General features: G+C 37.8%; 2 protein-coding genes across 10 annotated transcripts; one reads left to right on the top strand and one right to left on the bottom strand.

Annotated features, from left to right (window-relative positions):
- The first annotated feature begins 334 nt into the window (after positions 1 to 334).
- Positions 335 to 2,574, top strand: tcta (T cell leukemia translocation altered). The gene is made up of 3 exons (XM_081381452.1): positions 335 to 731; positions 1,419 to 1,473; positions 1,979 to 2,574. Exons 1-3 carry the CDS (start codon positions 521 to 523, stop codon positions 2,019 to 2,021), a joined length of 309 nt encoding a protein of 102 aa, XP_081237578.1. The 5' UTR covers positions 335 to 520; the 3' UTR covers positions 2,022 to 2,574.
- glyctk (glycerate kinase) lies at positions 2,076 to 8,586 on the bottom strand. Of its 9 annotated transcripts, none has more exons than XM_081381442.1 (6): positions 8,155 to 8,586; positions 7,964 to 8,003; positions 6,203 to 6,613; positions 5,727 to 5,878; positions 5,026 to 5,201; positions 2,076 to 3,693 (listed from the first exon to the last, which is right to left on the bottom strand). In XM_081381442.1, the coding sequence occupies exons 3-6, from the start codon at positions 6,565 to 6,567 to the stop codon at positions 2,794 to 2,796; spliced, it is 1,593 nt and encodes a 530-aa protein (XP_081237568.1). In that variant the 5' UTR covers positions 6,568 to 6,613; positions 7,964 to 8,003; positions 8,155 to 8,586; the 3' UTR covers positions 2,076 to 2,793. The 9 variants fall into 9 exon arrangements, with proteins under 9 accessions (XP_081237568.1, XP_081237569.1, XP_081237570.1 ...); XM_081381443.1 differs by having other exon boundaries at positions 7,610 to 8,003; positions 8,155 to 8,391; XM_081381446.1 differs by having other exon boundaries at positions 2,443 to 3,693; positions 5,026 to 5,171; positions 8,155 to 8,391.
- Positions 8,587 to 25,776: the final 17,190 nt, after the last annotated feature.

The raw sequence follows: 25,776 nt of genomic DNA, 5'->3' as shown, positions 1-25,776 counted from the left end.
TTATAGTTATCCTTTTTACCCGCTTAAAAAAGCGCCACATTTTATTTGTGTCACCATACTTGGTCGTGTAACTAGTGTAACTGTATTTAAATAGTGAAAACGTGGAGGTGTTTGGTCGCTTCTAACTTCATCTCTGTTTGGTCCCTAATGAATGAACTAGGCTAAGCTAAGTGCTATCAAAGTGTCGCTAGAGCGATTGAGTGCACGCACTGAGACGAGAGAGATATGTATCAACTCGTCTTAGTTAAGGGAATAACATAGTTTAATACGAGAAAACGGTGGAGTATCCCTTTAAATAATTTGAGATTTAAATACTCACTCCAGCCCGACAGATGGTGATGATGACACAGCAAATATTTTCAAACCTCCATATGATGACGTCATCTCTATGCGAAGAAGAAGACTGCCGCTCCTCTTTGTTTACTATTAAAGATGGATGTTCAATCATATGTTTTTTCTGAAAGCACTGACTACCTGATTTAACAACCGACATTAGCATGTAAGGTAGAAAAAACACATCATGGAGGAATCGTGGGATTTTGAATTCTTGTCTCGTATGGTTGATAGTCTGGTTTCCTTTCTGTCCGAATTTGTGGACGATTGGCTGGCCAACGACATGAGAGTTGCAGTGTTTAAAATCCTGTTCAGCTGGCTTGTCATCAGTCTTATTGCTATCCACTTTGCATGGAAAGTGTACGGGAACACTGTCAACGATATGTACTACCGACAGGGTGAGTATTTTCTGAGGTGCTCCGCGTAATCCATAATAATAAGTCCTACTGTATAAAACGTTTTGTGACCATACACTGCCCGGCAAAAAAAAAAAAAAAGTCGCTGTTTGGATTTAAAATTGGCAAATGCTAGTTTCTAGCATGTTATATGTTTGAAAACAGTTCTTCTAACACTAATTGATGGAGTGTGTAGCTTTTCATTTGTTTGAACAACCAGCCTTAAACTGATGCACCACTTGATGGAAATAATTTTGGTCAATACCTTGTATTGACAATGCAAGAGTCCAGTACTCTGTAAAGTCTCTTCCAGCACATCCCAAAGACTTTCAATGAGTTTAAGGTCTGGACTCAGAGGTGCCAATTCATGTGTGAAAATGATTCTTCATGCTCCCTCCAACCATTCTTTCACAATTTGAGTCTGATGAATCTTGACATTGTCATCCTGGAATATGGCAATGATGTGGATGTTTAAGAAATGAAAAGCTACACACTCCATCAGTTAGGGTTAGAAGAACTGTTCCCAAACATATAACATGCTAGAAACTTAATAATCACTGCAATAATGATCCAATCATAGACTCTTAAGCATTTGGCTATTTAAATAAGAATTTTTTTGGGCCTTTCAGTGTATATTGTAAAAAAGTAGTAGGCCTACTTGGTCTAAAGATGTTTGTGTTCATTTCTCAGGGACTGGAGGACAGAATGGCGGGACCCCTGACACGGCGCCTCACCTGAGCGGATGGTAGTTGACCCGCCTTTCTGTTGTTCTCTTCATGAAAGATTTGTTGACCTTAAGTTACAAATGAACTAAACACTCAGGATTTCATTTATCTTTGGCTGCATTATGATGATTTCCTCATTGTAATTTGGAATATGATCAAGGATTTTGCGTGTAGAAAATTAGATTTTTGAATATTGAAAAATATAACATTTTAACTCAAATGGACTGAACAATTCACTGACAAGACAAATCTTTTCGTTCCAAGCGCTTCATTCGCCGAAGCGTCTCATAATGAGCCCTGAACCGATGAGTGAGCTGGTAGCATTATGACTCTGCCTAGGATTTTACTGATGGACAGAGAATGGCTTCACTGAAACTGTAATGAACAGCACTATTAATAAAACTCTATCAAAAGAAGTAGCTTGATATTAGAAACATCAGTATTTTGTTTTAGTATGCAGGCTAATTAGTACATAGCCCTTTTATGAAAACGCCTGTTAAATCCAATGTTTTCCATTTTTCCTAGGGAAAGTGCAGCTGGTGATGCCAAGAAAACCCACCGTGAGTGATGTACCTGCAACTGGACTAAGAGCACACAGAAATACACACACACACACACGATAGAGAAAAGCAATTGCATTCCTTCAAGAGCATTAAATGCATCAGAATTTGTGCTATTAGATCATTTTAACTTGTGAAGATGTCTGTGATGGACTGTGGTGCAAAACTCAAGGCCCAAACACATGAATATGTGCTCGAAAATACATGACTAAATGGTGCTGTGCACTGGAAAGGGAGCTCTAAAGGAGGATACAGTGATGTCTAGCAGCTCTGGCTCTTTTAGGATGTTTGTTTGGATTGAACTCTTGAAGCTAGTAGATAGCAAGACTTAAACAATTCTCACACCATATCATTTGACTAAAAACTGACAGGAATACTAGTCAAAATGCAGGTCCCAGATGTTCACAGTCATGTGGTCTGTTTGAAGAAATCAAACTGATTTCAGTTATATTAGAAAATAGACTTGATTGTACAGAAATAAGAAGACATTTAGTACCTCTGTGTCCGAAAGGTTACAGCTGTCTTTTTGCAGTGCAAATAATAAATACAATTTGTACCTAATTTTGTGTATTGGTTTCCTGTTATTTATTCCATGAATATTGCAGTACACATTAAAAAGCACCTTACTTTGTTTCAGGACTCATTAATGGGGGGAAAAGAAGTGGTTAAAATAAGTGATATTGTGAAAAATCTTAAAAAGTGCACTTCTTGTAAGACTACCTTAGAGGAAAAAATATATTCCCCCATAATTGTGTTGCTTCCAAACAAATCAACCTAAAGTCAAATGACTGGAAGTGTCTGGGGTGATGGTGGCAGCAGCATAACATGCACGTCCATCACATTGGTTCCTGTCAGTCCAGGCATGAGTAACCGTCGTCCTTCAGAGAGCTGTGTGAAAAATGTGAACGAATCATTATTGGTGAGAAAGCCATCAATGTCCAGACCTTGAGACATGGCCTCTTCCATCAGTTCCCCATCTGTGACGGCACCAGCTGCCTCAGTGGGGCCGTCCTGTCCATCGGTTCCTCCACTGAGAAACACTGCACCACTCTTCACTTCACCACCACTGAGCTCAAGCCCCACCCGCAGAGCCAACTCCTGGTTCCTCCCTCCCCTGCCCTTTCCTGTCAGTTGCACAGTGGGTTCTCCTCCAGCTAGCAGACAGGTCGCACCCCATCCTTCCTTCCTCTCCTCTACAAGCACGTTCATGGTGCGACACAAATCCCAGCTTTCTATCCCAACATCTGGCCCTAGCTGAAGGATCTCTGCAGCAAGCTCTGGTGGAGGTTCCTTTCCTGGGGAGCACGCAAAACTTGAGAGCAGCCCGTACAGTCGTGCAACGGAGCGAACGTCACCACACACTCCTGGAGCTAGAATGACAGGTCGAAGTCCTAATTCAATGGCCTTACGGCTTGCACATTCAAGAGCAATGGTGTTTGAGCCAATTACAACGTTTGAGACATGGTCTTTGACTTCATGTGGCTGTTCTTGCACCTGCAGTTCACAAGGCCTGGCTTTGCTAAGCACCTCTTTCACAGAGGAAGGAAGAGAGTCGGAGAGCTTATAACGATCCAAGATAGCCCAGACCTCCTCTGGCCGGGAGTCACTCCTGACTGTTGGACCGCTGGCTATCAAATCCAGAGGATCTCCAATAACATCTGACAGAATCAGCGCCACCACCTTCAAGACAATGTGATATCAGAGAGAGTAAATATTATGCTTTACTAACATCGTGGGGTATTGCTTAATATTCACTTTTCTCTGATGAACAAGGGGAAAGCTATTCAAAAAAACAATAATTTGCTATTAAATGAGTACAAGCAATGTGCAATTCTGAATGGATTCTTTTAAAAGACCTTTTAAAAGTGTTCTATGTCTTTGTTATGTAAGTGTGTTGTGTTTTTATGTAATAGTGTTGTTCAGAGCCATAGAGAGAAAGAGTTGTGACACTCCCATAGACCTCTGTTGTAAAAAATGGCGGCGCTTTTAACCGCCTACTTCGGGGATTTGAAGATCGGATTAGTTCCAGACACTGTCATTTGGGCGTTGGACCCCATTCATTTACATTGTTGCGCGTCGAGTTGTTCCAGAGGTAAGTTTCTGAAATATCGACCTCTTTTGAATTGTCAACTGTCTATATTGTATCAGAGGCCCTTTGCGATGCTTATACTGGTCTTTATTTGTATATGCACAGCGTAATTATTTATATTTTATCTTGGTTGTTTCAACCAATTTTCTAGCATTGCTTGCTAGTTAGCTAGCGCGACTTCGCCAGCTGTGAAGGTAGCATCTAATTAGTTCGGTAATGAATCGCTACCACCTTTATAGCAACTTTTTACAATATAGACAGTTGACAATTCAAAAGAGGTCGATATTTCAGAAACACGTAACCTCTGGAACAACTCGACGCACAGCATTCACCACTCAAACTCAGCCAACACATCACATAATGAAAAGTTAGTATATCCCAAAAATTCAATTAAATAAAAGTTGCTACCCATGCGAACATGAACACTAAGCTTTTCCCTCCAAAAATATAGCCTAAAACTTATCTAAGTAATTAGTAATATACAGTTTCTTCGTTGTCAAGCTGCCTCTCCAAATGCAAAACTGACATTAACAAAATGCAATAATGCAATAACAGCTGAAAAAGTACTTGGGTGTGTGTTTTATTTTATATTTACCGTTCAATAATGCAATCGCTGCTGTCTGTCCCATAGAAGAACATGGCAGCCAGCGTATGTTTTGGAACTATTGGGGCTTACATGAACCACGTGACAGCCATAGCGGCGACATCAAAGAGTGTCGCAACTCTTTCTCTCTATAGCTCTGGTGCTGTTTTACTAATACATTTTCTGGAGCTGAAGTTCAGTGTGTGGACATCTATCTTTTTTCTTCTTCAGTTTTACATCTTAAGGACATCTTAAGTTTTTTTCTTCTTTTGTCCTCACATAAGCCCAATTCTGGGATTTGGGAGTGTACACCTATTTTTTGATTATGTAATTGTGCTACCTTGGCTGGGTTGGCACATTGGGCAAGGCCTCCACCCTTTAACAATGACAGGGCTCGTCTCACTGTATTTAACTCCTGAATTGTTGCACCAGCTGCAGCGAGTTTTCGTGTCACATCCTGTTTCTCCTGCAAGGACATGGGTGGAGCTGGAGCAGGTAAAAGAGCAGAACCACCACCTGTGCATAAATACGTGTAAAAACATGAACATTTCAACAAATACAACTTTATAAAAGCTTGGGGTGAGCAAGATTATTGAAAGAAATTAATACTTTTTTTGAGCAAGGATGCATTAAATTGATCAAAACTGACAGTAAAGACATTTTTAATGTTACACAATATTTATATTTCAAATAAAGGCTGATCTTTTGACCTTTCCATTTGTCAAAGAATTCTGAAGAAAAAAATATTAAGCAGCACAACTGTTTTCAACTTTGATAATAATAAAAAATGTCTCTTGAGCATCAAACTGACTTATTAGAATGATCATGTGACACTGATGCCTGGAGTAATAATTTCACAACATTACTGTTTGTACTGTATATTGGATCAAATAAATGCAGCCTTGGTGAGACTGCTTTAAAAAAAATAAAAAATAAAATAAAATAAATATTAAATAAAATTATACTGACCCCAAACTTTTGAACGGTAGTGCATGTTGTAAATGAAAACTGATTATACAGGAAGAAAATAAGTCACCGTACCAGAGATGAGCACAAGCAGCACATCTTTCTCAGTCAGACCGCTAGCCAGTTCTCGTATACACTCTGCTGACTTCAGGGCATCTCTATCTGGTAAATTGTGCTTTGCTCCTTCCATCACTGTAATTCTGCTGTGACTTTCAAGCATCATCTTCCTGAGCAGACATACAAACAAGAGTTTCTCAGTGAAAGACCTAAGTTAGCTGAAACCTGGAAGCCAGTTTGATGTCAAGGCTATATGGGTAAATCTCATGAAGTGTCCACATCATATTTCATTCCTTTTTCACAAACAGTCTACTTTTATTAAATTTATCCTTCAGTTTTAAAAGTAAATATAATACCTGGGCATTTCTGGCTAACCACTAAGCATTGTTTACGGTAAGTTAAAAAATCCCAGTTTATTGCTATATAAACTACTTATAAAGCTCATTTAACAGGCACATTAAAATATGTATTTTTTTAAACACTAAAATACTTACGCTTTCCCATGATTTCGCAGTGTATTCTGGATACCATGAGGCACACTGACCACCCCTTTAATTAGATGGTCCCCTACAATCCTCTCTGCTTCTGCTGCCATGCCCAGCACCGCCTTACCAAACCCCACCAAATAAAGGTTATTGGTAAGCGTGAAACTCTGTCCACCCACAAGTAGTTTGTCTCCATGTCGCTCCAGACTCCTGCGAACCACTGTGTCTGGCTGCACAGCTTCAACCGCAGCAGAAAACACAGCCCGGGCTCGCGTGTCTAATGACGACATACTGCGAGAGTACAACGATGCTAAGCCCACCCGCAGTGGATGCTGCAGGTGAAGAGAACGTGAGAGAGCAAGAATCTGAGCCATGTACCACTCAAACTATCCACATCAGATAAAGAGAGCCACTTAACACCTGAGGAGAGAAAGAGATTAAAACCAGGCTGATTATTAATAACCAATTACACAGATTTTAATTAGCACTGATTTATATCTTATTTATTACCCCCTCTATTTCACTCACAATTACTTTATTGTTATCGAAATTCACTTTGTTGATGTCTAAAGGTAGCATTAGAGGTTACCGAAATCTGTTACCCTCTTTTATTTCACACACAATGTCTTTTATTTCACACACAATGTCTTTAATGTTACCCAAATTCACTCTGGTGATGTCGAATCTCCTGTTTCATAACCCAAAAACCATTTTAGTTGGATGTGAACCACTTTGGTTACCAAAACTGACAAGGTAGCATTAGAGGTTAGCATTTAGCATTAAACTTATATCAGATCCTAAAAAGTGTATCCTATGTGAACAGACAGGTCACCAATCAGGCATTAGAGGTTACTGAAATCTATCCCCCTCTATTTAAAACATGCATTCAAATAATATTAGAAAGCATATGCTCTGATGTGAATAGCTGCAATTATACAGTATATAGTAGGGCCACTAAATCTAATGCTACCTTGTCAGATTTGGTGGCCCTGCTGTCTGCAGCTGTTCACAGCAGAGCAACATGCTTTCTAAGAAAAAGAAATAATTTAAACAGCACCAAAGCAAATTTGCATAACATTAAAGCCATTGTGTTTGAAATAATAGAGGGGTAACAGATTTTGGAAACCTCTAATTGTGCCTTGTCAGATTTGGAAACCCGCCTAAAATATGTAATATTTTCAGTAGGCTATACATACCCCCCCCCCCCCCCCAATACTTAAGCATACTCATTTACAAAATTTTACCAAGCAGGAACAGTTATCAACTAATGCAGATAATTATCTCAATAACAAAAATCTCTAAACTACCAATTGTAGTCAACTAGAAACTGTGAATTCATAATATAGGCTACATTTTCTGTCCCTTTTCAAACACCATTCTATCACAGTGACAGATTGTGATTTTAGGAAAACGTACCTGCACACTGTTCCTGGGAATTCTGAAGCTCTGAAGCTTTTTTATGAACTGACAAAACTTTTGAGAACTGCATTACACTGACGAGCCTGTGTACTAAACGAGTAATGATTGACTAGTTGACCATAGGGCAGAGAGTAGTTTCAGAGCTAGTCAGTAACAAGAGGTTTATGGATTAATCAAGGGTCAATCCAAAAACAGTAGAGGGGGAGGTACGACAATAGCCTTTGACACTTGTTGACTTCAGTTTTAGGCTAAGTCCAGTTAAAGTGCAGGGGTCAGTGTGGATGCACCACCCTTACAGGCATTGAAAACATACGCATTTCCCCACAAATAACAACAAAGGATCATTTTTACCTCAATTATTTTTCCATACTCCACCTTCTGATCACTTCAGCTATAGAAAACAACATAAAATAAAAAATACAACAGGAGTAAATAACCTACGTCTTGACGTCATTTTAATTTCCGTATTAGTCAGATATGTTTACACATTCATAATTCCTCCGCCCCTTTTCTCTCCTTGTTGGTGTACAAGATTGACTCACATGACGAACGAGTTACCGAAATAAAATACCCTCTCCATCGGTCGGCCAACAGACCCTCGTTCACGAACGGAAATGTCTTGTTCAGTGCCGCTCCAAATCGGTGTTTTGAACGAATCTTTTGTGAGCAAATCGTTTAAAACGCCGACTCGTTCTGTGAAGGGGGAGAGTTCGTTCGGTGGGTCTCTCTTTCCAAATGTAAAACAGAACCAAATGCTCCTTCACATCCCACGCAGGAATGCCATTGGCTGGATCTTAAGGCAGTCTAGGCAGGAAAACGAGTCAGCAGAGAATGATTCGTTTACTAACAAACACGATAACATAAACATTGCGTCACACAGCGGAGGTCAACTGACCTTCTATTACACACTTATAAAGTTGGAAATTCAAGTTGAATCATGAAACACATTATGCTACTTCAGCACTTAATGTCGTGATCTGTTTTGAAGAAGCAATGACATTTTTTCTTCAGAAGGTGGCAGTATTCAACAAGTAAGCTAAAACCATGACAACAAACACTTGGAACATATAACACGTTCAATTTAACACCAAAGTGTGCACAAACATAGTAATACTTCACAAAGCCTGCAGTTTAGCAGTTAGCCTATTTTATGTCACCAAACAAGCAGAGGTGAGCGCGTCATACTGTGTATGACATCATCCTTCCTGTTATCAGAGTCTCCCAGCTCCATCTGTTACTCACACCCATGGGGAGAAGAGTACAAACAAGCCCTCATTTACCTTACCAAACAACTTCATGAGCATTTTCACTGTGCAGGACTCAGGGCCTATTTTTATAAACCTATTCTTGTTCATTGTCCCTCTAATTTTCACGGGAAGCCAGGGGAAAATATGTTCTCCATGGGCCAGAAATGATAGCCTTAAATGAGCTGTATGTAAGAAATGTATTTCAATTAATCATAAAATGGCCCTGATATGTCACTACACATTAAGAAATCATGTTCATTTCAAATACTTAGGCTATATCACTGACAACAGTAGTACGGCCAGGATATTGTCATTTAAAAAGTGAAGTTGCAGCCCTCAACTGATGTTGATGTTGTCATGTTGTGTTTTGGCCTGATGCACCACCCTCCACCGATCTACCAATCACGAAGTCAGTAGTGTTTTGGCATCCGGGTTGCCAGCTCTGCTCTAGTTATCACAGCTACGTGTCAGCCTACGTTCCTGCTGGATCCTGCAGCCTATCTCAGTAGCACCTCAATGCAGTACACGAGATCCGGGGGGCGGAGTTGGATCCAGATATAAGGGGTGGAGATTGGTAGGTTTAGGGGTGGGTTTAGGGATTAAGGGGTGGAGATGGGTAGGTTTAGGGATCAGGGGGTGGAGATGGGTAGGTTTAGGTATATGTAAGGTGGGAGGAGTTGGATCTGGATCCGACTCCTCCCCGTGGATTTCATGTTCCACAGTGAGGACCATCTCGCCTATCTGGCAACCTCGAGTCAGGGGGGAGGGGGAGGGGATACACCGCTCTACAGTAATTTGAAAGTGATTGCAGTACCAGTTTTGGCCACAATCTTACATACGGCTCCTTTAAAGTCAACATGAAATCAAAATGGACAATTCTTTTTTTCAACCTGTCACTCACATGAGTCCACAGCGATAGGTTAGCAAACCACAACCATTCAATCAATTACTAATGGTCAAAATAAATTTTTTTTCGTGATCGAGAAGCCATTTCACTCACACATCTCAACTTCCGTTTCATGCAGACTTTAAGAGAAATGAACAGTCATTATTTCAGTAATTTATATAAAAGTATGTAAAGTATAATATAATATAAGTTTTAATTGTTTAAGCTAATTTGCCATATTTTTCACGTCATAATCTGTCATTTTATAATGTTTTATTTGTTTTTTAAATATGCAACTAAATTTAATGGACATATTTAAAGCCTTGCAGACACTAGTTAAAAGGGCTGTTCTTGTTTGTTTGCGTTGCAGTTCTGTCATATTTGTTTGTTGTACTATCCATTGCAGCACTTTTTTGTGTTGTCATGGATAATTGATGTGTAGAAGGCTATGTAATTCTCAGGTGGCTGCAGATAGCAGATGGGAAGAGGTCACTGTGCTGGCTGATATTTCCATTCTGCAGCACCAGTGACCCTTTGTCATCCTCTATGCGTACACTCCCTTCGCATCCCCTTCGTCTCTTCCGTCCTTGTGGCAATCATATGCTCCGTTATTTTATAAAGGGCTCAAATTTGGCTAATGTGTTGGGTAGAATGTATCAAGCCATTGGAAGTTTTCCATCAGTGATCACTTATTCACCTGAGGCCTGGTGTGAGAGGATGATGGAACGACAACTGTACAGATGGCAAAGAGTTGGCAGGTGACTTTCAGCGGATACTAAGACAGGCTGCGATTTATGAATACTCAGCAATAAGCAGCATAATTTGCATGACCACAGGGTATCTGGCATCAGTGCAGGGGACAAGCTTAACTCTCTGAGGTGGCTGAACTCTCACTTCCAGTAAGTGACTAAGATGAATCACTTTACTGTGTGCAATTAGATCTTCTCACTTTTTCATTAAAGCCAATATAGGGAATAATGGTAAATGGAGAAGATGGAAACAGAATTAGCAGGCCCGAATACTTTATCATATTCCATTGCACATTCATCGCCAAGGTTTTTCCCCGATTGCACCATCGCTCTTGTTATTCAATTACAGCAAAAACAAAGAGAAATCACTCTTTCTTATAACTGTATTTGGCTTGTGAGTGGCCATCTTATTGCTTTTGTGCTTTAAATATCATGCAGTCTCTGGCTGTGATCTACATTCATATATTATGCAGAATATGCATGAAGCAAAGTTCTTTGATGCTTTGTATCTGGGGTTCAGAATGTGGAATATGTTCATTTGAATAGCAGCCCATAAAGTCATATGCTCAACACAATCATCATGCATGCACTGAGGATTATGTAGAGATTTCACCATGACAAAGATAAAATAAATAAACCTTGGGGTGAGAGCAGGGGCACCATGCACCCATTTTAATAAATATTTTAATTAAACAAACAAAATTGTGACTGAACTTTACAGACAGAGATCATCATGCATTTCAGTTGTTGTATGGAAAAGAGTTTAAATAATTTTGCTTTTATAGCTAAAATATTATAGCTTTAATATGTATTTAAATTAGCTTTAATTAATTTTTGTGTTAGGGTTAAACATTATAGAGTGCTGATGATGACGACAGAATTTTCAGATTTAAAGCAAATGATCTGCAGAAAATGCAACTCAATTATACCTACCAAATTTAGACATCCCTGAAATAAATAAATAAATAAGCAGTGTTGGGGAAAGTTACTTCTAAAAAGTAATGCGTTACAATATTGTGCTACTTCCTAAAAAATGTAACTAATTGCATTAGTTACTTTTCATGGAAAGTATGTGTTACGTTATTTGCGTTACTTTTTCTTACCTGGGCTGAGCTTGCTTGTTTGTTTGTTTTATTTGAAAAAAGTCATATTTTTGGCCAATGTAAAGACCCCTTTATACCTGAAGTGAAATGAATAAGCCTCAGTCTAAAGGAAATGCAAATTCACACCTGTAGAGGGCGCAGCGCAAACAAACCTTTCGGCTTTGTTTCCATTCTGGATCGCGGAAGAATAGGAAGCAGGAGAAGAAAGGTCAATCAAAGCCTCCGTTAGGAAAGGTTAGCAAAAATATTTATATATACCATAACGCTGCGGTAAAAAGGGGAAGAGACCAGAAGTCTTATTTTTAAATGGTTGTCAATGTAGGAGAGGCTTCACTACGCTAAAAAAAAATGCTTTTGTGGAAAAACAGCTTATCATTTAATTAACTGCCTATCAGCTAATCTTCAACATGCTTGCTCTTAAACATTAGTTTTGGATTGATCTATTTTTAAAGTTTACACTGAAAAAAAAATGCTGTTTTACAAGAGCGCATTCCGTTTACGCCGGCACTTCTCTCTCATTATGGTATCCGCAAATTGTGATTTACTGTCGCACAACTCTGAACGAAATCCAATGATGTCAAGGCTGCGATGTGATTGGTTATTAAGGCACACATGATCCAAGTTGGCTGTTACGCTTTCTTCAGTGTTTGAATCACGGACACTCTTATCTCCCAAGCGGGAAGGAAGTCGACCGGAAGTTGAAGTCGACCGGGTGCCGCCATCTTGTAGCAGAACTTCACTTGCGTTAGCAATCCCATTGACTTCCATTCATTTTGGCGTCACTTTGACAGCGAATAACTTTACATCTGAGGCGTTTGAAGACTCCATTTGTCCATTTTTTATTTCTAAAGAAACACGACAATGTATAAAATGCTCCATTACCTTGTAGCTTATGTTATGGCCCCGTAGAAGCAGTTTTTGTAAAAGTAGGCTAACGATTGCGTCATAACCATGCGACTCTCTGTCGCACACTAGAGAGATTACCGTATGGACGGGAGGAGAAGCTCGCGGGCAATCGGGGAGACGTGGAGGCAAAATGACAATATAATTAATCAGAATACTTAGCAAAAGTTTCTCCTGCTCCAAGCTCATGGACAGCTCCTAATCACACTCTCCGTCTCTGCAAGATTCGGAAGGGAATGATTCAGATTTCTCTTGGCACAGCTACTAGAAGACAGACGGGTTGCTCACGTGGTCCGTGTAACGCTTTGCTCGGTTTGAGTCTGCGCGTCAGGAAAGGAAGTGCTAAGAAATCGCTGAAAACGGGCTTCACTTGTCTCAATTGAGTTCCAATGGGGTCGCTGTGTCCATTTCTTTTACTGTCTATGTTATCTCCCAATAATAAGGCCATCTCTGGATCAACACTCAGCAAAAAAAATTGACAAATGTGATGTTTATCTAAAGTCTTTTTTGCTTGCTAATATAGTTGATTTGGATCATCGAAGGGCATCAGTATGGAAGCTTGTTTCCGCCACAAAAAAAAAAAAAAAAAAAGATAATTGCGACTTTTTATCTCACAATTGCGAGTTTACATCTCGCAATTCTGACTTTATTTCTCAGAATTGCGAGATATAAAGTCAGAATTGCGTGTTTTAAAGTCGCAATTGCGTGTTATAAAGTCAGAATTCTGAGATATAAAGTCAGAATTGCGTGTTATAAAGTCAGAATTCTGACTTTTTTTCTCCTCGCAATTGCGACTTTATATCACGCAATTCTGACTTTATATCTCAGAATTCTGACTTTATATCACGCAATTGGGAGATATAAAGTCAGAATTGCATGATATAAAGTCGCAATTGCGTGTTATAAAGTCAGAATTCTGAGATATAAAGTCAGAATTGCGTGTTATAAAGTCAGAATTCTGATTTTTTTCTCGCAATTGCGACTTTATATCACGCAATTCTAACTTTATATCTCAGAATTTTGACTTTATATCTCAGAATTCTGACTTTATATCACGCAATTGGGAGATATAAAGTCAGAATTGCATGATATAAAGTCGCAATTGCGTGTTATAAAGTCAGAATTGTGAGATATAAACTATTCTGAGGTAAAAAAAAAAAAAAGTCCGTCTTTTTTCCCCCTTAGAATTGGACTTTATATCTCACAATTCTGAGAAAAGATGTCAGAATTGCGAGATATAAACTCGCAATTATGTGTTATAAAGTCAGAATTGCGTGATATAAAGTCAGAATTCTGAGATATAAAGTCAGAATTGCGTGATATAAAGTCGCAATTGCGAGAAAAAAAGTCAGAATTCTGACTTTATAAGACGCAATTGCGACTTTATATCTCGCAATTCTGACTTTATATCTCAGAATTCTGACTTTATATCACGCAATTCTGACTTTATATCTCAGAATTCTGACTTTATTTCACGCAATTCTGACTTTATATCTCGCAATTCTGAGAAATAAAGTCAGAATTGCGAGATGTAAACTCGCAATTGTGAGATAAAAAGTCGCAATTATCTTTTATTTTTTTTATTTTGTGGCGGAAACAAGCTTCCATACATCAGGGCATCAGTCAATACATGGAAAAACATTTTATTTAAAAATAAAGGTAACTCAGATATATTGTTTTAAATGTAAAAGTAATGCGTTACTTTACTAGTTACTTGAAATGTAATCTGATTACATAACTTGCGTTACTTGTAATGTGTTACCACTAAAACTGTAAATAAATAAACACTTTTTCATTGTATTTTCATTATAAGTTGCTTTCAAAATCCACATGGCTCAAAAAGTCTGAGGGTTCACTTATTGCTGGGGTGTCTGGACGAGAGGATATGTCAACATATTACACATGAACCCGTGAATAATAAAAGAAATAAAACACAAACCATGTCATGCTGTTCCCTGTCAGTTAGCTGTTTTTGCAGGGCCTCACAGAACAAAAGAGATTTCACAGACTTCCTGTCTCTCTTCATTACCTTAAAAGGCTGATTATTAGTGTGACTATGCCTTTGCCAATTCTCAGAAAGGCCACCTACAGTGACTCTCCTAAAGTTCCTCAAAAGGTCTCAGGTCTTCTGACAGCTTAGAGTTTTTACAATAAATAGACTGAATAGGAGAATCCATGCGTCACGTAATGAAAGAGACAGATGGACAGAGACAAAAGAGAAATATGTGGAAAATTTGGAAACGGGACAAGCTGAAGGAAGAAGGAATGAAAACAAACACAATGGTGATCTAATTGAAATTTTAGTTAAATAATCTTTAAATGGACAATCTTTATGAAGGAAATATAGTGAATATATTGGGCAACAGGATGCAGGTAAATCTCCATGGGGCAGCTTCCAGTGCTCTGCTGCTAGGCAACTGCTTGGGCACTATGTGACTCTTCACATGACTACATTTCCTCTGAAGCAATTAGGACAAATTCAGAACGTTCAGCTTTTTTCCTTAGTGCCCAGTATCTATATTTTTTTTAATCTTAAGAGGACCTATTATGCAAAATTCACTTTTGTATGGTATTTGGACATAAATGTGTGTTGGCAGTGTGTGTACACAACCACCCTACTGTGATAAAAATCCACTCACTCCTTTTTTTTTATCCCCATAAATCATAAGCAGTCTCTCCAAACGACCTGTTTTCAGAATGTGGCTTTAGTGACATCACTAAAGCCACAGGCCCCACCCACGAGTGTTGACTGACTAGACCCACCCTGATCGAGTTCACTGCGAGTTGTACACATCAGCCATTGCTGCAATGCACTCACGAGAAGCGTCAAAGCATCTCCCAAGCGTTGAAGGTGTTGTAGCTGGATGTATTCATTCACATAGCTCTCTCTACTCTTGAAATCTGCCAGCCACTGAAGACGAGGTGGATTCATTTTGTTTTCAAAGAAAATGCTCCCTCAACTCTACAGAAATTTATGTAAGTTACTTATGCACTTCTTATACTGTTTGCTCAGCTCTAACAGTGATTTTCTGAAGAAAAACTGATGCTTCATCTTTTGTGTGACATACAGTAAACTTTATTAAACTCATCAGTATATTTTGTGTCATCATTCAGACAATTCAGATCGTCAGACGGAGTCCTACAGCAGGCTTGCATTTATAGTGTATGCAATGCCAAACAGGTTATAATCGTAATTAAACTAAACTATACCTGTTCCAACTCCATACAGCATATATTCTCTGACTCTGTAGGCATTTTTATGGTCGAAATTAACACCCTTACTGTGACTGTCTGTTTTATTATTATCATCTTCCCTGTTCTGGCTCTGATCGCGGCTGCTTAGGCTCCGCCCCCTGTGCCGTGAACCAGCAGCTCATTAGCATTAAAGGAGAAGCACTAAAACGTGCTGTAAATAAAATTCTGTTGGGTATTTTGAGCTAAAACTTCACATACACACTCTGGGGACATCAGAGAATTATTTTACATCTTGTGAAAAGGGCCATAATAGGTCCCCTTTAAATCTGCTAATGCAGACAAAAGGAATCCCAATGAGCTCATTTCCTTTCAGCCTGGCCTTGGTTCTGCAATTCCATACATCCAAATTGATAGCCTATTAAAAATTACAGGCACTGATCTGTTATGATCTGAGTTAATAGCAGTGAACAAAATTTGAAAAATTGGTTTGAATACCACATCTGCACAAGTGCAGTTGTCTGTATCGCGCCATGCCAGAAATGCTTAAAATCATTTTGGAATGTCATTTTGTAAATTATTATCATTATATTTATGATGATTAAAGGTCCCATATTATGCCCCTTTTCACAAGATGTAAAATAAGTCTCTGATGTCCCCAGAGTGTGTATGTGAAGTTTCAGCTCAAAATACCCAACAGATAATTTTTTACAGCATGTTTAAATTGTCATTTTTTGGGGCTCAGAAAAACGCGCTGTTTTAGTGTGTGCCCTTTAAATGCAAATGAGCTGCTGCTGGACGACCCAGGGGGCGGAGCTTCATGAGCTCGCGCTCAGTCTGTCAGGACAATTTCATCGGAATGATGATAATATCAGAAACTCTCAGTAACGGTGTTCATTTCGAGTCGGACAATAATGCCTACAGAGTCAGAGTGCTGTATAGAAATGAAACAGGTATACTTTAGTAGTTTAATTACGGTTATTATAACGTATTTGTCATCTGCTTGTATGTATCCATTATTTATTAATAGCCTTCAAGTCTGCTGTCTGAATGATGATCAAACATATACTGATGAGTTTAATAAAGTTTATTGTACATCACACAAAAGATGAAGCGTCAGTTTTACTTCAGAAAATCACCGTAAGAGCTGAGTAAACACAATAAGTTATAAGAAGTGCGCAAGTACATACACAAATTTTGGGGAAGTTGAGGGAGCATTCCTGTGGGCGGAGGTTAGTCAAAAAACGGTTCTAGTGACGTCATTAAAGAAGGAAGTAGAGGGATGTAGTCCAAACGAGCCGTTCGATGTAGGCAACTTCTGTTAAATAAAATATCTTGCTTGGCATTGAACTTTGAGCTTTATAATTTTACAGATATTATTTATGCTCTAACAGCAACATTACACACTAACTTAAGTTTGAAACATGGGATCACGAAGAACGGGACCTTTAAGGCATAAATAAAATACACTACCAATCAAAAGTATGGGATCTGTTAGAATTTTTTTTTTTTTTTTTTTTAAGTTCTTATGCTCACCAAGGCTGTATTTATTCGATCAAAAATACAGTAAAAAGACCAATATTATGTAATGTGAATAATCCTGTGATGGATGAATTTTCAGCATCATTACTCCAGTTTTCAGTGTCACGTGATCCTACAGAAATCATTCTAATATGCTGAATTGGAGTTCAAGAAACATTTCTTATTATTATCAATGTTGGAAACATTTGTGCTGCTTAATATTTTTGTGGAAGTCATGATACATTATTTCACAATTAATTGATGAGTACTTTTTTTACTGTCACTTTTGATCAATTTAATGTATCCTTGCTGAATAAAAGTATTATTAAAATCTTGAACAGTATAGCACACTAATATATATAGATATACTGAATTCAAGCTGTCTGAATAAGCTCTTTGTTCTTTTCGTGACTTGTTGGGCAAGTTTAGGAAACCTGCGTAGACATTTCAAATCAATTAAGGTTTTTACTATTTTTTACTGTAAATGTAGGAACTGTTGTTTTAGCGTGCATGATTTTGAAAAGAAGTGACCTTTCAGTCATGACGATAGCGTAGTTCCTCTGAGCATCAACCACATCCTGCTTCCTGTTCAGTTAGTTTGCTCGAGCAGAACCCTTGGTATCTTCTAAGAATGGACAATTCCATTACTCTGCACATCTGAGTAACAGAAACAGAGATATGTAGAGATTATGATGCCAGTGCAGGAAGAGTGTTGCCCATTTATGGACCTTCATAAGCAAAGTGATGAAAGAAGCAAGTGTTGAATGATTAAATTTGATTTATATGCATAATTTGTTCAAGGGTGGTTTGCTGCTACAAAACTGTCAGTCAGTTTCAAGGTAAACAACAAAAAAAAGTGGACGCTAAAATGCTATTTATTATCAGAATGACTCCTGAGACAGTGCTTCGACCTGTAAAATATGCTTGACAATGCATAAAAGTATCTCATTGTGAGGAATCTGTTTCAGTGATTCCAGCCTTTTTAAGCTAAGAGAAGATGAACGTGAGCCTCCTATGACCTTTGACCAAGGCAGATAGAAAATCAGTCCACATACACTCCCCATGGGTTGAAACCAATCACATGCACCCATGTCTTCAGAGATTGTCTCCTCTTTGACAGTTTTACTATCTTTTAAAAATTAAATGGGATCTAAATCATGTCTAGGCAAACAGAAACTGAAATAACTCAGGCCATAATGACGTTTAGCATCCCCTTCACTCTGGAAGTATCCCCTGAGCGCCAATCTGTATTTACAAATAATGTAAATTATGTCAGTGTGAATATATTGTGACAGCAGAATCAAGTGAATGTAAATCTAGCTATACCTTAACACTGTAAAACATACAATCGCAATATCAAACGATTAACTTTGTTTTCTGTTTCGGTCAAATAAATAAAATGGTTTTCATTGATCTCTTGAGACAACAAGACATAAAACAAAGCAAGTATAAAATATGTTTCTCTGAAATATGAACTACTGTATGGGTCAGTTGAGGTTTTTAAGGATGTTTCCTGCAGACACATGTAATAATTCAACATCATCTTCACCAGAGGGGTCCAGTGCTGTGGCAGCATAATTACTGTTATCAGGGACCCCTCTCTGGGTCGAGTGCGAAACAAACCCAAGGGTGCACAATCAGCCAGAAAACAAAGATTAAATCTGTAGCGCACACACACTCACACTTTGCTCTTAAGGGGTGCTCTTACTTTGCTCTTTGCTCTTATTTAGCAAATCATTGGTTAAAACATTCACTGCTTGTCTGTTCCTCCTAAATCTCGTTCCTTATTCTGTGCATCTGATTCCACAGCTTTATCCCCCTCCATCTTTGAATAACACTGCAGGATTAACCGTGATAAAACTACAAAGAACTTTTTCTTTCACAAGACTGATGGCTTAATCCACTGAAGGAAGCGAGTGAATCCTAAAGATTTCCCTGTCAACATAACACATTTAGCAGAGCCCAAAATAGCCTTGTGTTTTTTAGTGTTTGTGCATTAGAATATTTTCTGGATCTTATTTACCAGACCACTTCATTACACTGAGGTACATTACAGAAAATGGTTATGGAAAACAGAATGGATTGCCATATGAGCAACAGTTTCCAGATTTCTTTGCAGGCATTTTTTCCCGTGGAGTTAATTATTATTATTTTTTTATCTAGCAGTCTTTTCAAAATGAGTGTAAAAATACAGGACAGCAAAGTTATTTTTCCCTCACCGTTGTGTATTTACTCAGCTGTGGTTCCTCCATTAATGAGAACAGCAGGACACAGCTGCAAAATTCCAAAGCATTCCATGCCTGCCTTATTTCATCATCTATCATCCTGTTCCGACCAAATTGTCTAATTGGCAAACCAATATTTGTATAATATAACAATAGCACAATGTAACTATGAATAAATGCTTAATTTGCTCGTACACATCATCTGCCTAAGTATTTACCTATATCACACTTAGTTATTTCATAAGAATATTCACTAAATACATTCAGTAAATATAATCAGATTATAGATTTTCATCAATGTTATTTTAGTAATATTTATATAGCCTAGTATCATAAGTTTGTATTCATATTTTGAATTAGCTTTTACTAATTTTGCCATGTGCTTTTGTCGTTTTGCATTTTTAAATATTGCTATTTTGGGTGATTTGTATAATTTTGTTTTAGTTTTTATTTATTTCCAGTTAGTAATCTGCTTCAATGTAAGTTTATTTTTAGTGCTGTCACTCGATTAAAAAAAATAACTATATTAATCAATTTTATAAGTTTTTAATATATTTTATAATATAATAATTTCACAGTTAATCTCCAAATTAATGTAGAAACAACATAAAGACAGTATATTATTTCCCCCCCAACAGCGCATTCTCTTTGTCGCGCTTGAATGGTACATGTCATATAATGGTACATGCACTTTTACAAGTTGATTGTACTGAAATGTGTGTTGGCAGTGCCTGTACACAACCATCATAAAATGATAAAAATCCATCCAGTGTTTTTTTTTTTTAATCTTCTTATATGTTTCCCCCCATCTCAAATCAAGCCGTTTGACCGTGTGACGTCACACGGTCGGACGCCCCCTCCCACGATTGTTGGTTGACAGCAGCGTTTCAACACAGACCCGCCCTCGCTCGTGACTCAATCATAGTCCGCGCGTCATTGTTGATACGCTGGAGCAGAATGGCTTCTAAGCGATTGTGGTGTTCTGTTCTTGGGTGTAATAAGGAACACAGCAGTCATTCTGATATTCCTAAATCCGAACCGCTGAAGACGCAGTGGCTGAGTTTTGTTTTCGAAGGGAATATTCCCCACGATCAACGTCAATGCTTTCATGTTTGCGCAAATCATTTCACACACCAGACTGCTTTACAAACGAGGTCAGTAACGTTATAAAGCTGGTTTTGCTAAGAAGCCGTTCCTGAAAAAAGGATCGGTACCAACTATTCGTGTTCCTGCTGCACCTCCAGAAGAAGAAGTGAGTGTAACGTTTTATTAACCTTTATATTAATCTTTATATTAATCTTTGCAAATCGCTAGCACGCTTCACGATGAATGCGGCTAAGGTTTACACTCAGGGTAAATTATGGCATGTTTTCTATGTACGACGTTCTCAATATAATTCATAATCCCACGTTTATGATGAACAACACGTTATGGTTATTGTGTTATTATTACAAACATTGTATGCACAGAACAGAGGGGCGGGGTGAGCAAAGCTCATTATCATTTAAAGACACATGCACCTAAATGGCGTGCTGAAAACAGAGCTGTTTTTGACCAGGTAAAATGAGTGTTTTCTTACAATACTAATGAGAATTTTTAATTAATGTATATTACAAACTTTTAATTTAGACCCTAAAGAATCATATTAGCTTGTACAAAAATGGAATTATATGACCCCTTTAAAACCATTTGCATGAATAAGAGTGTGATCATAATGTAACGCTATCCAAAGGATGGCAGAAAATATACTGTAGATGCTACATTAATAGCGTTAAATGCTATTTAAACATGTAAAACTGGACAAAAATTAATACTAGGCCACTTATTTTACATAATTTTCAAGGCAACATTTCTAATTTTCATATAATTTTGGACAATGTGAATTGTAATCGCGATTTTTTTTTTTTTAATTCCATTCTTTGCGGTCGATATGCGCCCTCGATTCGCACTTTTGCCGATCCGCACTATCTCCGCAGCAGACTTCTTCCCGACAGTCAAAGCGGCGTCACGTCACGAAAATGCGCACTCAGAAAAAGACCGCGAGTATTCAGGGTGCCATTTGGGACATGCCCAGAGTCAAAGTCAACATAAGGTCACACATTAATGCTTACAGTGATGCCAGGAAATGCTGATTCTGCAAATGTTTCCTCCTCTGAAGCATGCACTACAACACAGGTATGGACAGCTGCATTCACTCTCTGTCTGTAAAACACAAACAGTTTTCATACTCAGGCACACAAAAGGTAAAGGAAGCCAGAGATGTTTAAAGAGAAGAAGCAAACCCTTAAGAGAACCCTTTCTCCATCACATTATAGATAACTTTAAACCGTCACAGAAATTAGGTCAACAGAAAAATGATGGAGTGGGGCTGCCTTTGATGCTGTCCTTCAACCCATAAATTCTGCATTGAGGGTGGGAACAGATACAGCTACTCATGGTGGAGAGGGGCGACTGGAAAGCAAGAGGTAAGGATTGATGGCTTTTCTCTGTACCGTGGCACTTTTATTGTGCAGGGACACCTGATAAGGGCCGGAGGTTCCCCTCATCCCATAATCAAGCTGTCCCACCACAGATACCACATCATTGTCCCATATGAGCAGGAAGTGAGAATCTGCCATGGTCAAATCATCTCTGCTTTTACAGGCTGCATCTATTCATCAGAGCTGTCTTCAAAATGTCAGCACTGAAGCAAAGTGATGAAGCATCTGTTCAAGCTAAGTAACTCACTTAATGCTCATTATGTGCAGATCTGGAGGTAAAAATGAAATATTTAGCTTAAAGGCGTAGATCACCCAATGAAAATTTTGTTATTTACTCACCCAGAATTTTCATTTTTGGGTAAACTTTCCCTTTAAATATGGCTTTAGTGACATGATTAAATTCAACAAAAATACATCAAATAAACATGGTTTAAAAAAAAAATCTAAAATGCTTATTTTTTCTCATTCGAAATGTAAAAATGGGCTTGACGTAACATACAGACAAATGCCTGATTAATCTCAGAGAACTGGCTGCCTGGGAAACTAAAAACACTCTGCAAGCCAATTGAAACTAATTAGGTCCTAAGAGAAATCTCCTCCAGTGGAAAATCACAGCACTCAATTCATACATTTATCAGTTAATTAACAATGCAGGAATATTTTTAATATCTGTGAAACTTCGCTTCTCCTATTTATTTGTAACCCATAGCATTTAAATAAAATATCAAATAAAATGTTCGCCTCGCTATGATTGGATATGATTGGAATGATAAATGCCGTATGGAAGTAAAATAATGACAAATGTTTTTGAAACAAAAAAGCACTAATCAATCTTCAAATGCTATTGAAGTTAGAAACGTGTGTACCAATGTCTTATGTAACTTTAGAGACGGTCCCTAACTTTTAAAAGTTGTGTTTGTAAATGAAACAACAAAAAAATATTTCTTCACTTTTTTTATTTTTGTAATGCAAGTTATAACTTGTAAATGTAATCAATAAATTACATCTGTACATTTTTACTTACTTATAACATTTTACTTAAATTTTCTTTTGTCCTGTTTACTACTAAGCTTGATGACTTATGATCCGAAAATAAGTTGACTATTTACAAGAACAGCTGAACATAAGTTTTACAAATAAAATAGATTGTGTAAAAGGATTATTGCCTTTAGTTATTATTTTGGAATGAGTATAAAAATGCTTAAAACAGTAACTTGATGAGATTTATAACGTTTTAATAAATAGAACATTGATAACATTGGTAATGTAAAATTACAAAATAGAATTGCATTGATTTATTTCTCTTTTCTTTATTTTTTTTTTCTTTTGATATAGCCTAACGTAATGTTAAGCCAATTTAACCAGGAAAATGCATCATTTTTAGCAGTCATTAGGCTATTTGAAAAATATTTGTATGTAACATAAATGCCTTTTCTGTCACTTTGATCAATTAATGCATCCTTGCTGAATAGAAGTAGGCTATTAATTTCTTGCAACGGTAGTGTAAATATATTTAAATAAATAATATATAATAATAATTAAATATAGCTTTTTAGATATAGTTACATTTTTTTTTAAATAAACATTGGCTTATTATTATTAAATACCTAGGCCTATACGTATAAATAACTTAGCTATGACGTGCTGTTCACGGCTAAAGGGCGTTGTTAGGGACAAAGCACAGATGGACTGTCATAAGACAGAAAGACAGAGAGGGAGGGACAGGTGCACTCTCTGCAGGAAGTCATGGAGGTCCACAGTATGAGTGTGAAGTCCCACTGCAACAGAATAAACATCACTCTGTAAAGATGAAACTCTCTCAGTCAGTGTCCGCTGTTGAGTAATACCAAACCCACCCTTTCATCCTCACCCTTTCATCGTAGCAGAGGTTATGTTGACACATGGGTCAGAGAACTCCCTCGCTTCATCTCTCTGTCACTGTCTCCATCTGTCTCTTCTCAGTCCCTCTTTCAAATAAGATGAATTAAACAAGAAAAATAGAAAGGTCAAGATCCTGAAAAATGAAAAAGTGAAGTTCTCAGATAAAAAGTGAAATATATTTTAATCAAAGATTGCTTGGCTGGAAAAAAATATTCAATTTAAGAAAAGAAACAACACTAGGCATTGCCTAAAATTAGGTTAATTTTTAGGAATACACAGTCTTCAGTCTCACATGATCCTTCAGAAAAATAAAAAAAAATAAAAAAAAAAAATATATATATATATATATATATATATATAAAAGATAGGTTCTCATTTTGCAGGACTTCTCACTATACTGTATGCAAACGTTTCTTTCAAGTGCACAAAGATTCTGTACTTTATTATGCACAATAGCTCACAGCTGTTTAATAGGCCACAAAAAATTAAACAGTTTATCTTTATGGCACTTAACGCTAATAACCAATTTAAAGTGTTTACAATGCAGGAGCTGCTGTACCTGTAAACTTAAAAGGGAATTGAAAGTGCACTATTTTCCCCAACCCTCAGAAGCCCACAGAAAAGATTAATCGAGGTCTAAAAATGGCTGCTGTGACCGTGTGGGTGATTGGCTTGGTAAACATGTTTTTTCAAAGTAGGACAGTTTCATCATTTGGAAAAAAGACAGATTCTATTTAAAACATCTCTCCCAAATTCCGAGGACATAGCTCGAGATAATTTAAACAAATAAGCTGAACAAAACAAAGTATATTCCACAGATCATTGAGTTCCATCTGCATTTATTATGCTACAGCATTTTTACCAAAATGACCTGTTTCCATAAAGCTCTTAAGTGGATTCAGGGCTGCTTTCAAGAGTATTTTATTTTTATTTCCGTAAGCCAAACTGAAGATGTCAGGCGATGCTCAGGCTTGGCTTCCCACACACTGTGAGGGGAGATTAAATTTTGATTAATTTCTCACAGCTAGCGGTGGCGGCTATGGGCTAGTTTGATGAGCAGTGTTGGTGATCCATGGCACAAGGGAGGTCACTAAAGATTCACTCTAGTCTGATGGGTCAACCCATGATTCTGTTTTATTCAACAGTACCATTAATTACTGACTTTAAATGGTTAGTTCAACCAAAAATGGAAATTCTGCCATTAACTCTGTCCCTTGTGTCGAGAAAGGAAAGACATTGTTAAAGTAATCCATGACTCCAGTGGTTTAACCTCAATTTTTATGAAGTGACGCGAGTACTTTTGTGCAAAAAAAACAACATAATTTACCACTTTATGTACAAAATAATATTATCCAAAGCGTGTTCACGGCAGGCAACAATGTCAGCTCTCACGTGAACACCTGCAGCGCATGTGCGTTGTGTTAATGCGCGAGTCTGAACACAACACGCATGTGTCATGATGCTCTCATGAAAGCGTGTTGCAGATCTTAAATAAAGTGGTAAATTGTGTTGGTTTTTTTGCGCAAACAAAGCACTCGCGTCAGGTTAAAGGAACACTCCACCGTTTTTTGAAATAGGGCTTATTCACCGTCTTTCCTACATTTAGATAGGTGGGCAAATGCATTTTTGTCTCAGTGCATGCATTGTTTTAGTTTGACAGGGTCGGCGCTAGCTTAGCTTAGCATAATGAATGGAATCCTTTGTTGCCAGCTAGCATGTCCTGAGTAAAAGTGATGTAAAAGTTACTTCTTGTGGCCTGCGTATTCACAATGATTACAAATAGCGATACAGATTAACACTAGGCGATTTCCTAGGCAGAAATGTTAAGGACTATATTAGGGGGAAGCACAGGCGAAGCACTGCTACTTGGGCGTGATATCTCTGTGCCCAAGTAGCAGTGCTTCGCCTGTGCTTCCCCCAATATAGTCCCAAGTCAATATCTGCATAGGAAATCGCCTAGTGTTAATCTGCATCGCT

This window comes from Scardinius erythrophthalmus (assembly GCF_964197995.2).
Source record: "Scardinius erythrophthalmus genome assembly, chromosome: 12".
In the NCBI taxonomy this organism is placed as follows: domain Eukaryota; kingdom Metazoa; phylum Chordata; class Actinopteri; order Cypriniformes; family Leuciscidae; genus Scardinius; species Scardinius erythrophthalmus.
The sequence above is the reverse complement of the archived record's forward strand: the minus strand, read 5'-3'. Positions and strand labels throughout refer to the sequence as shown.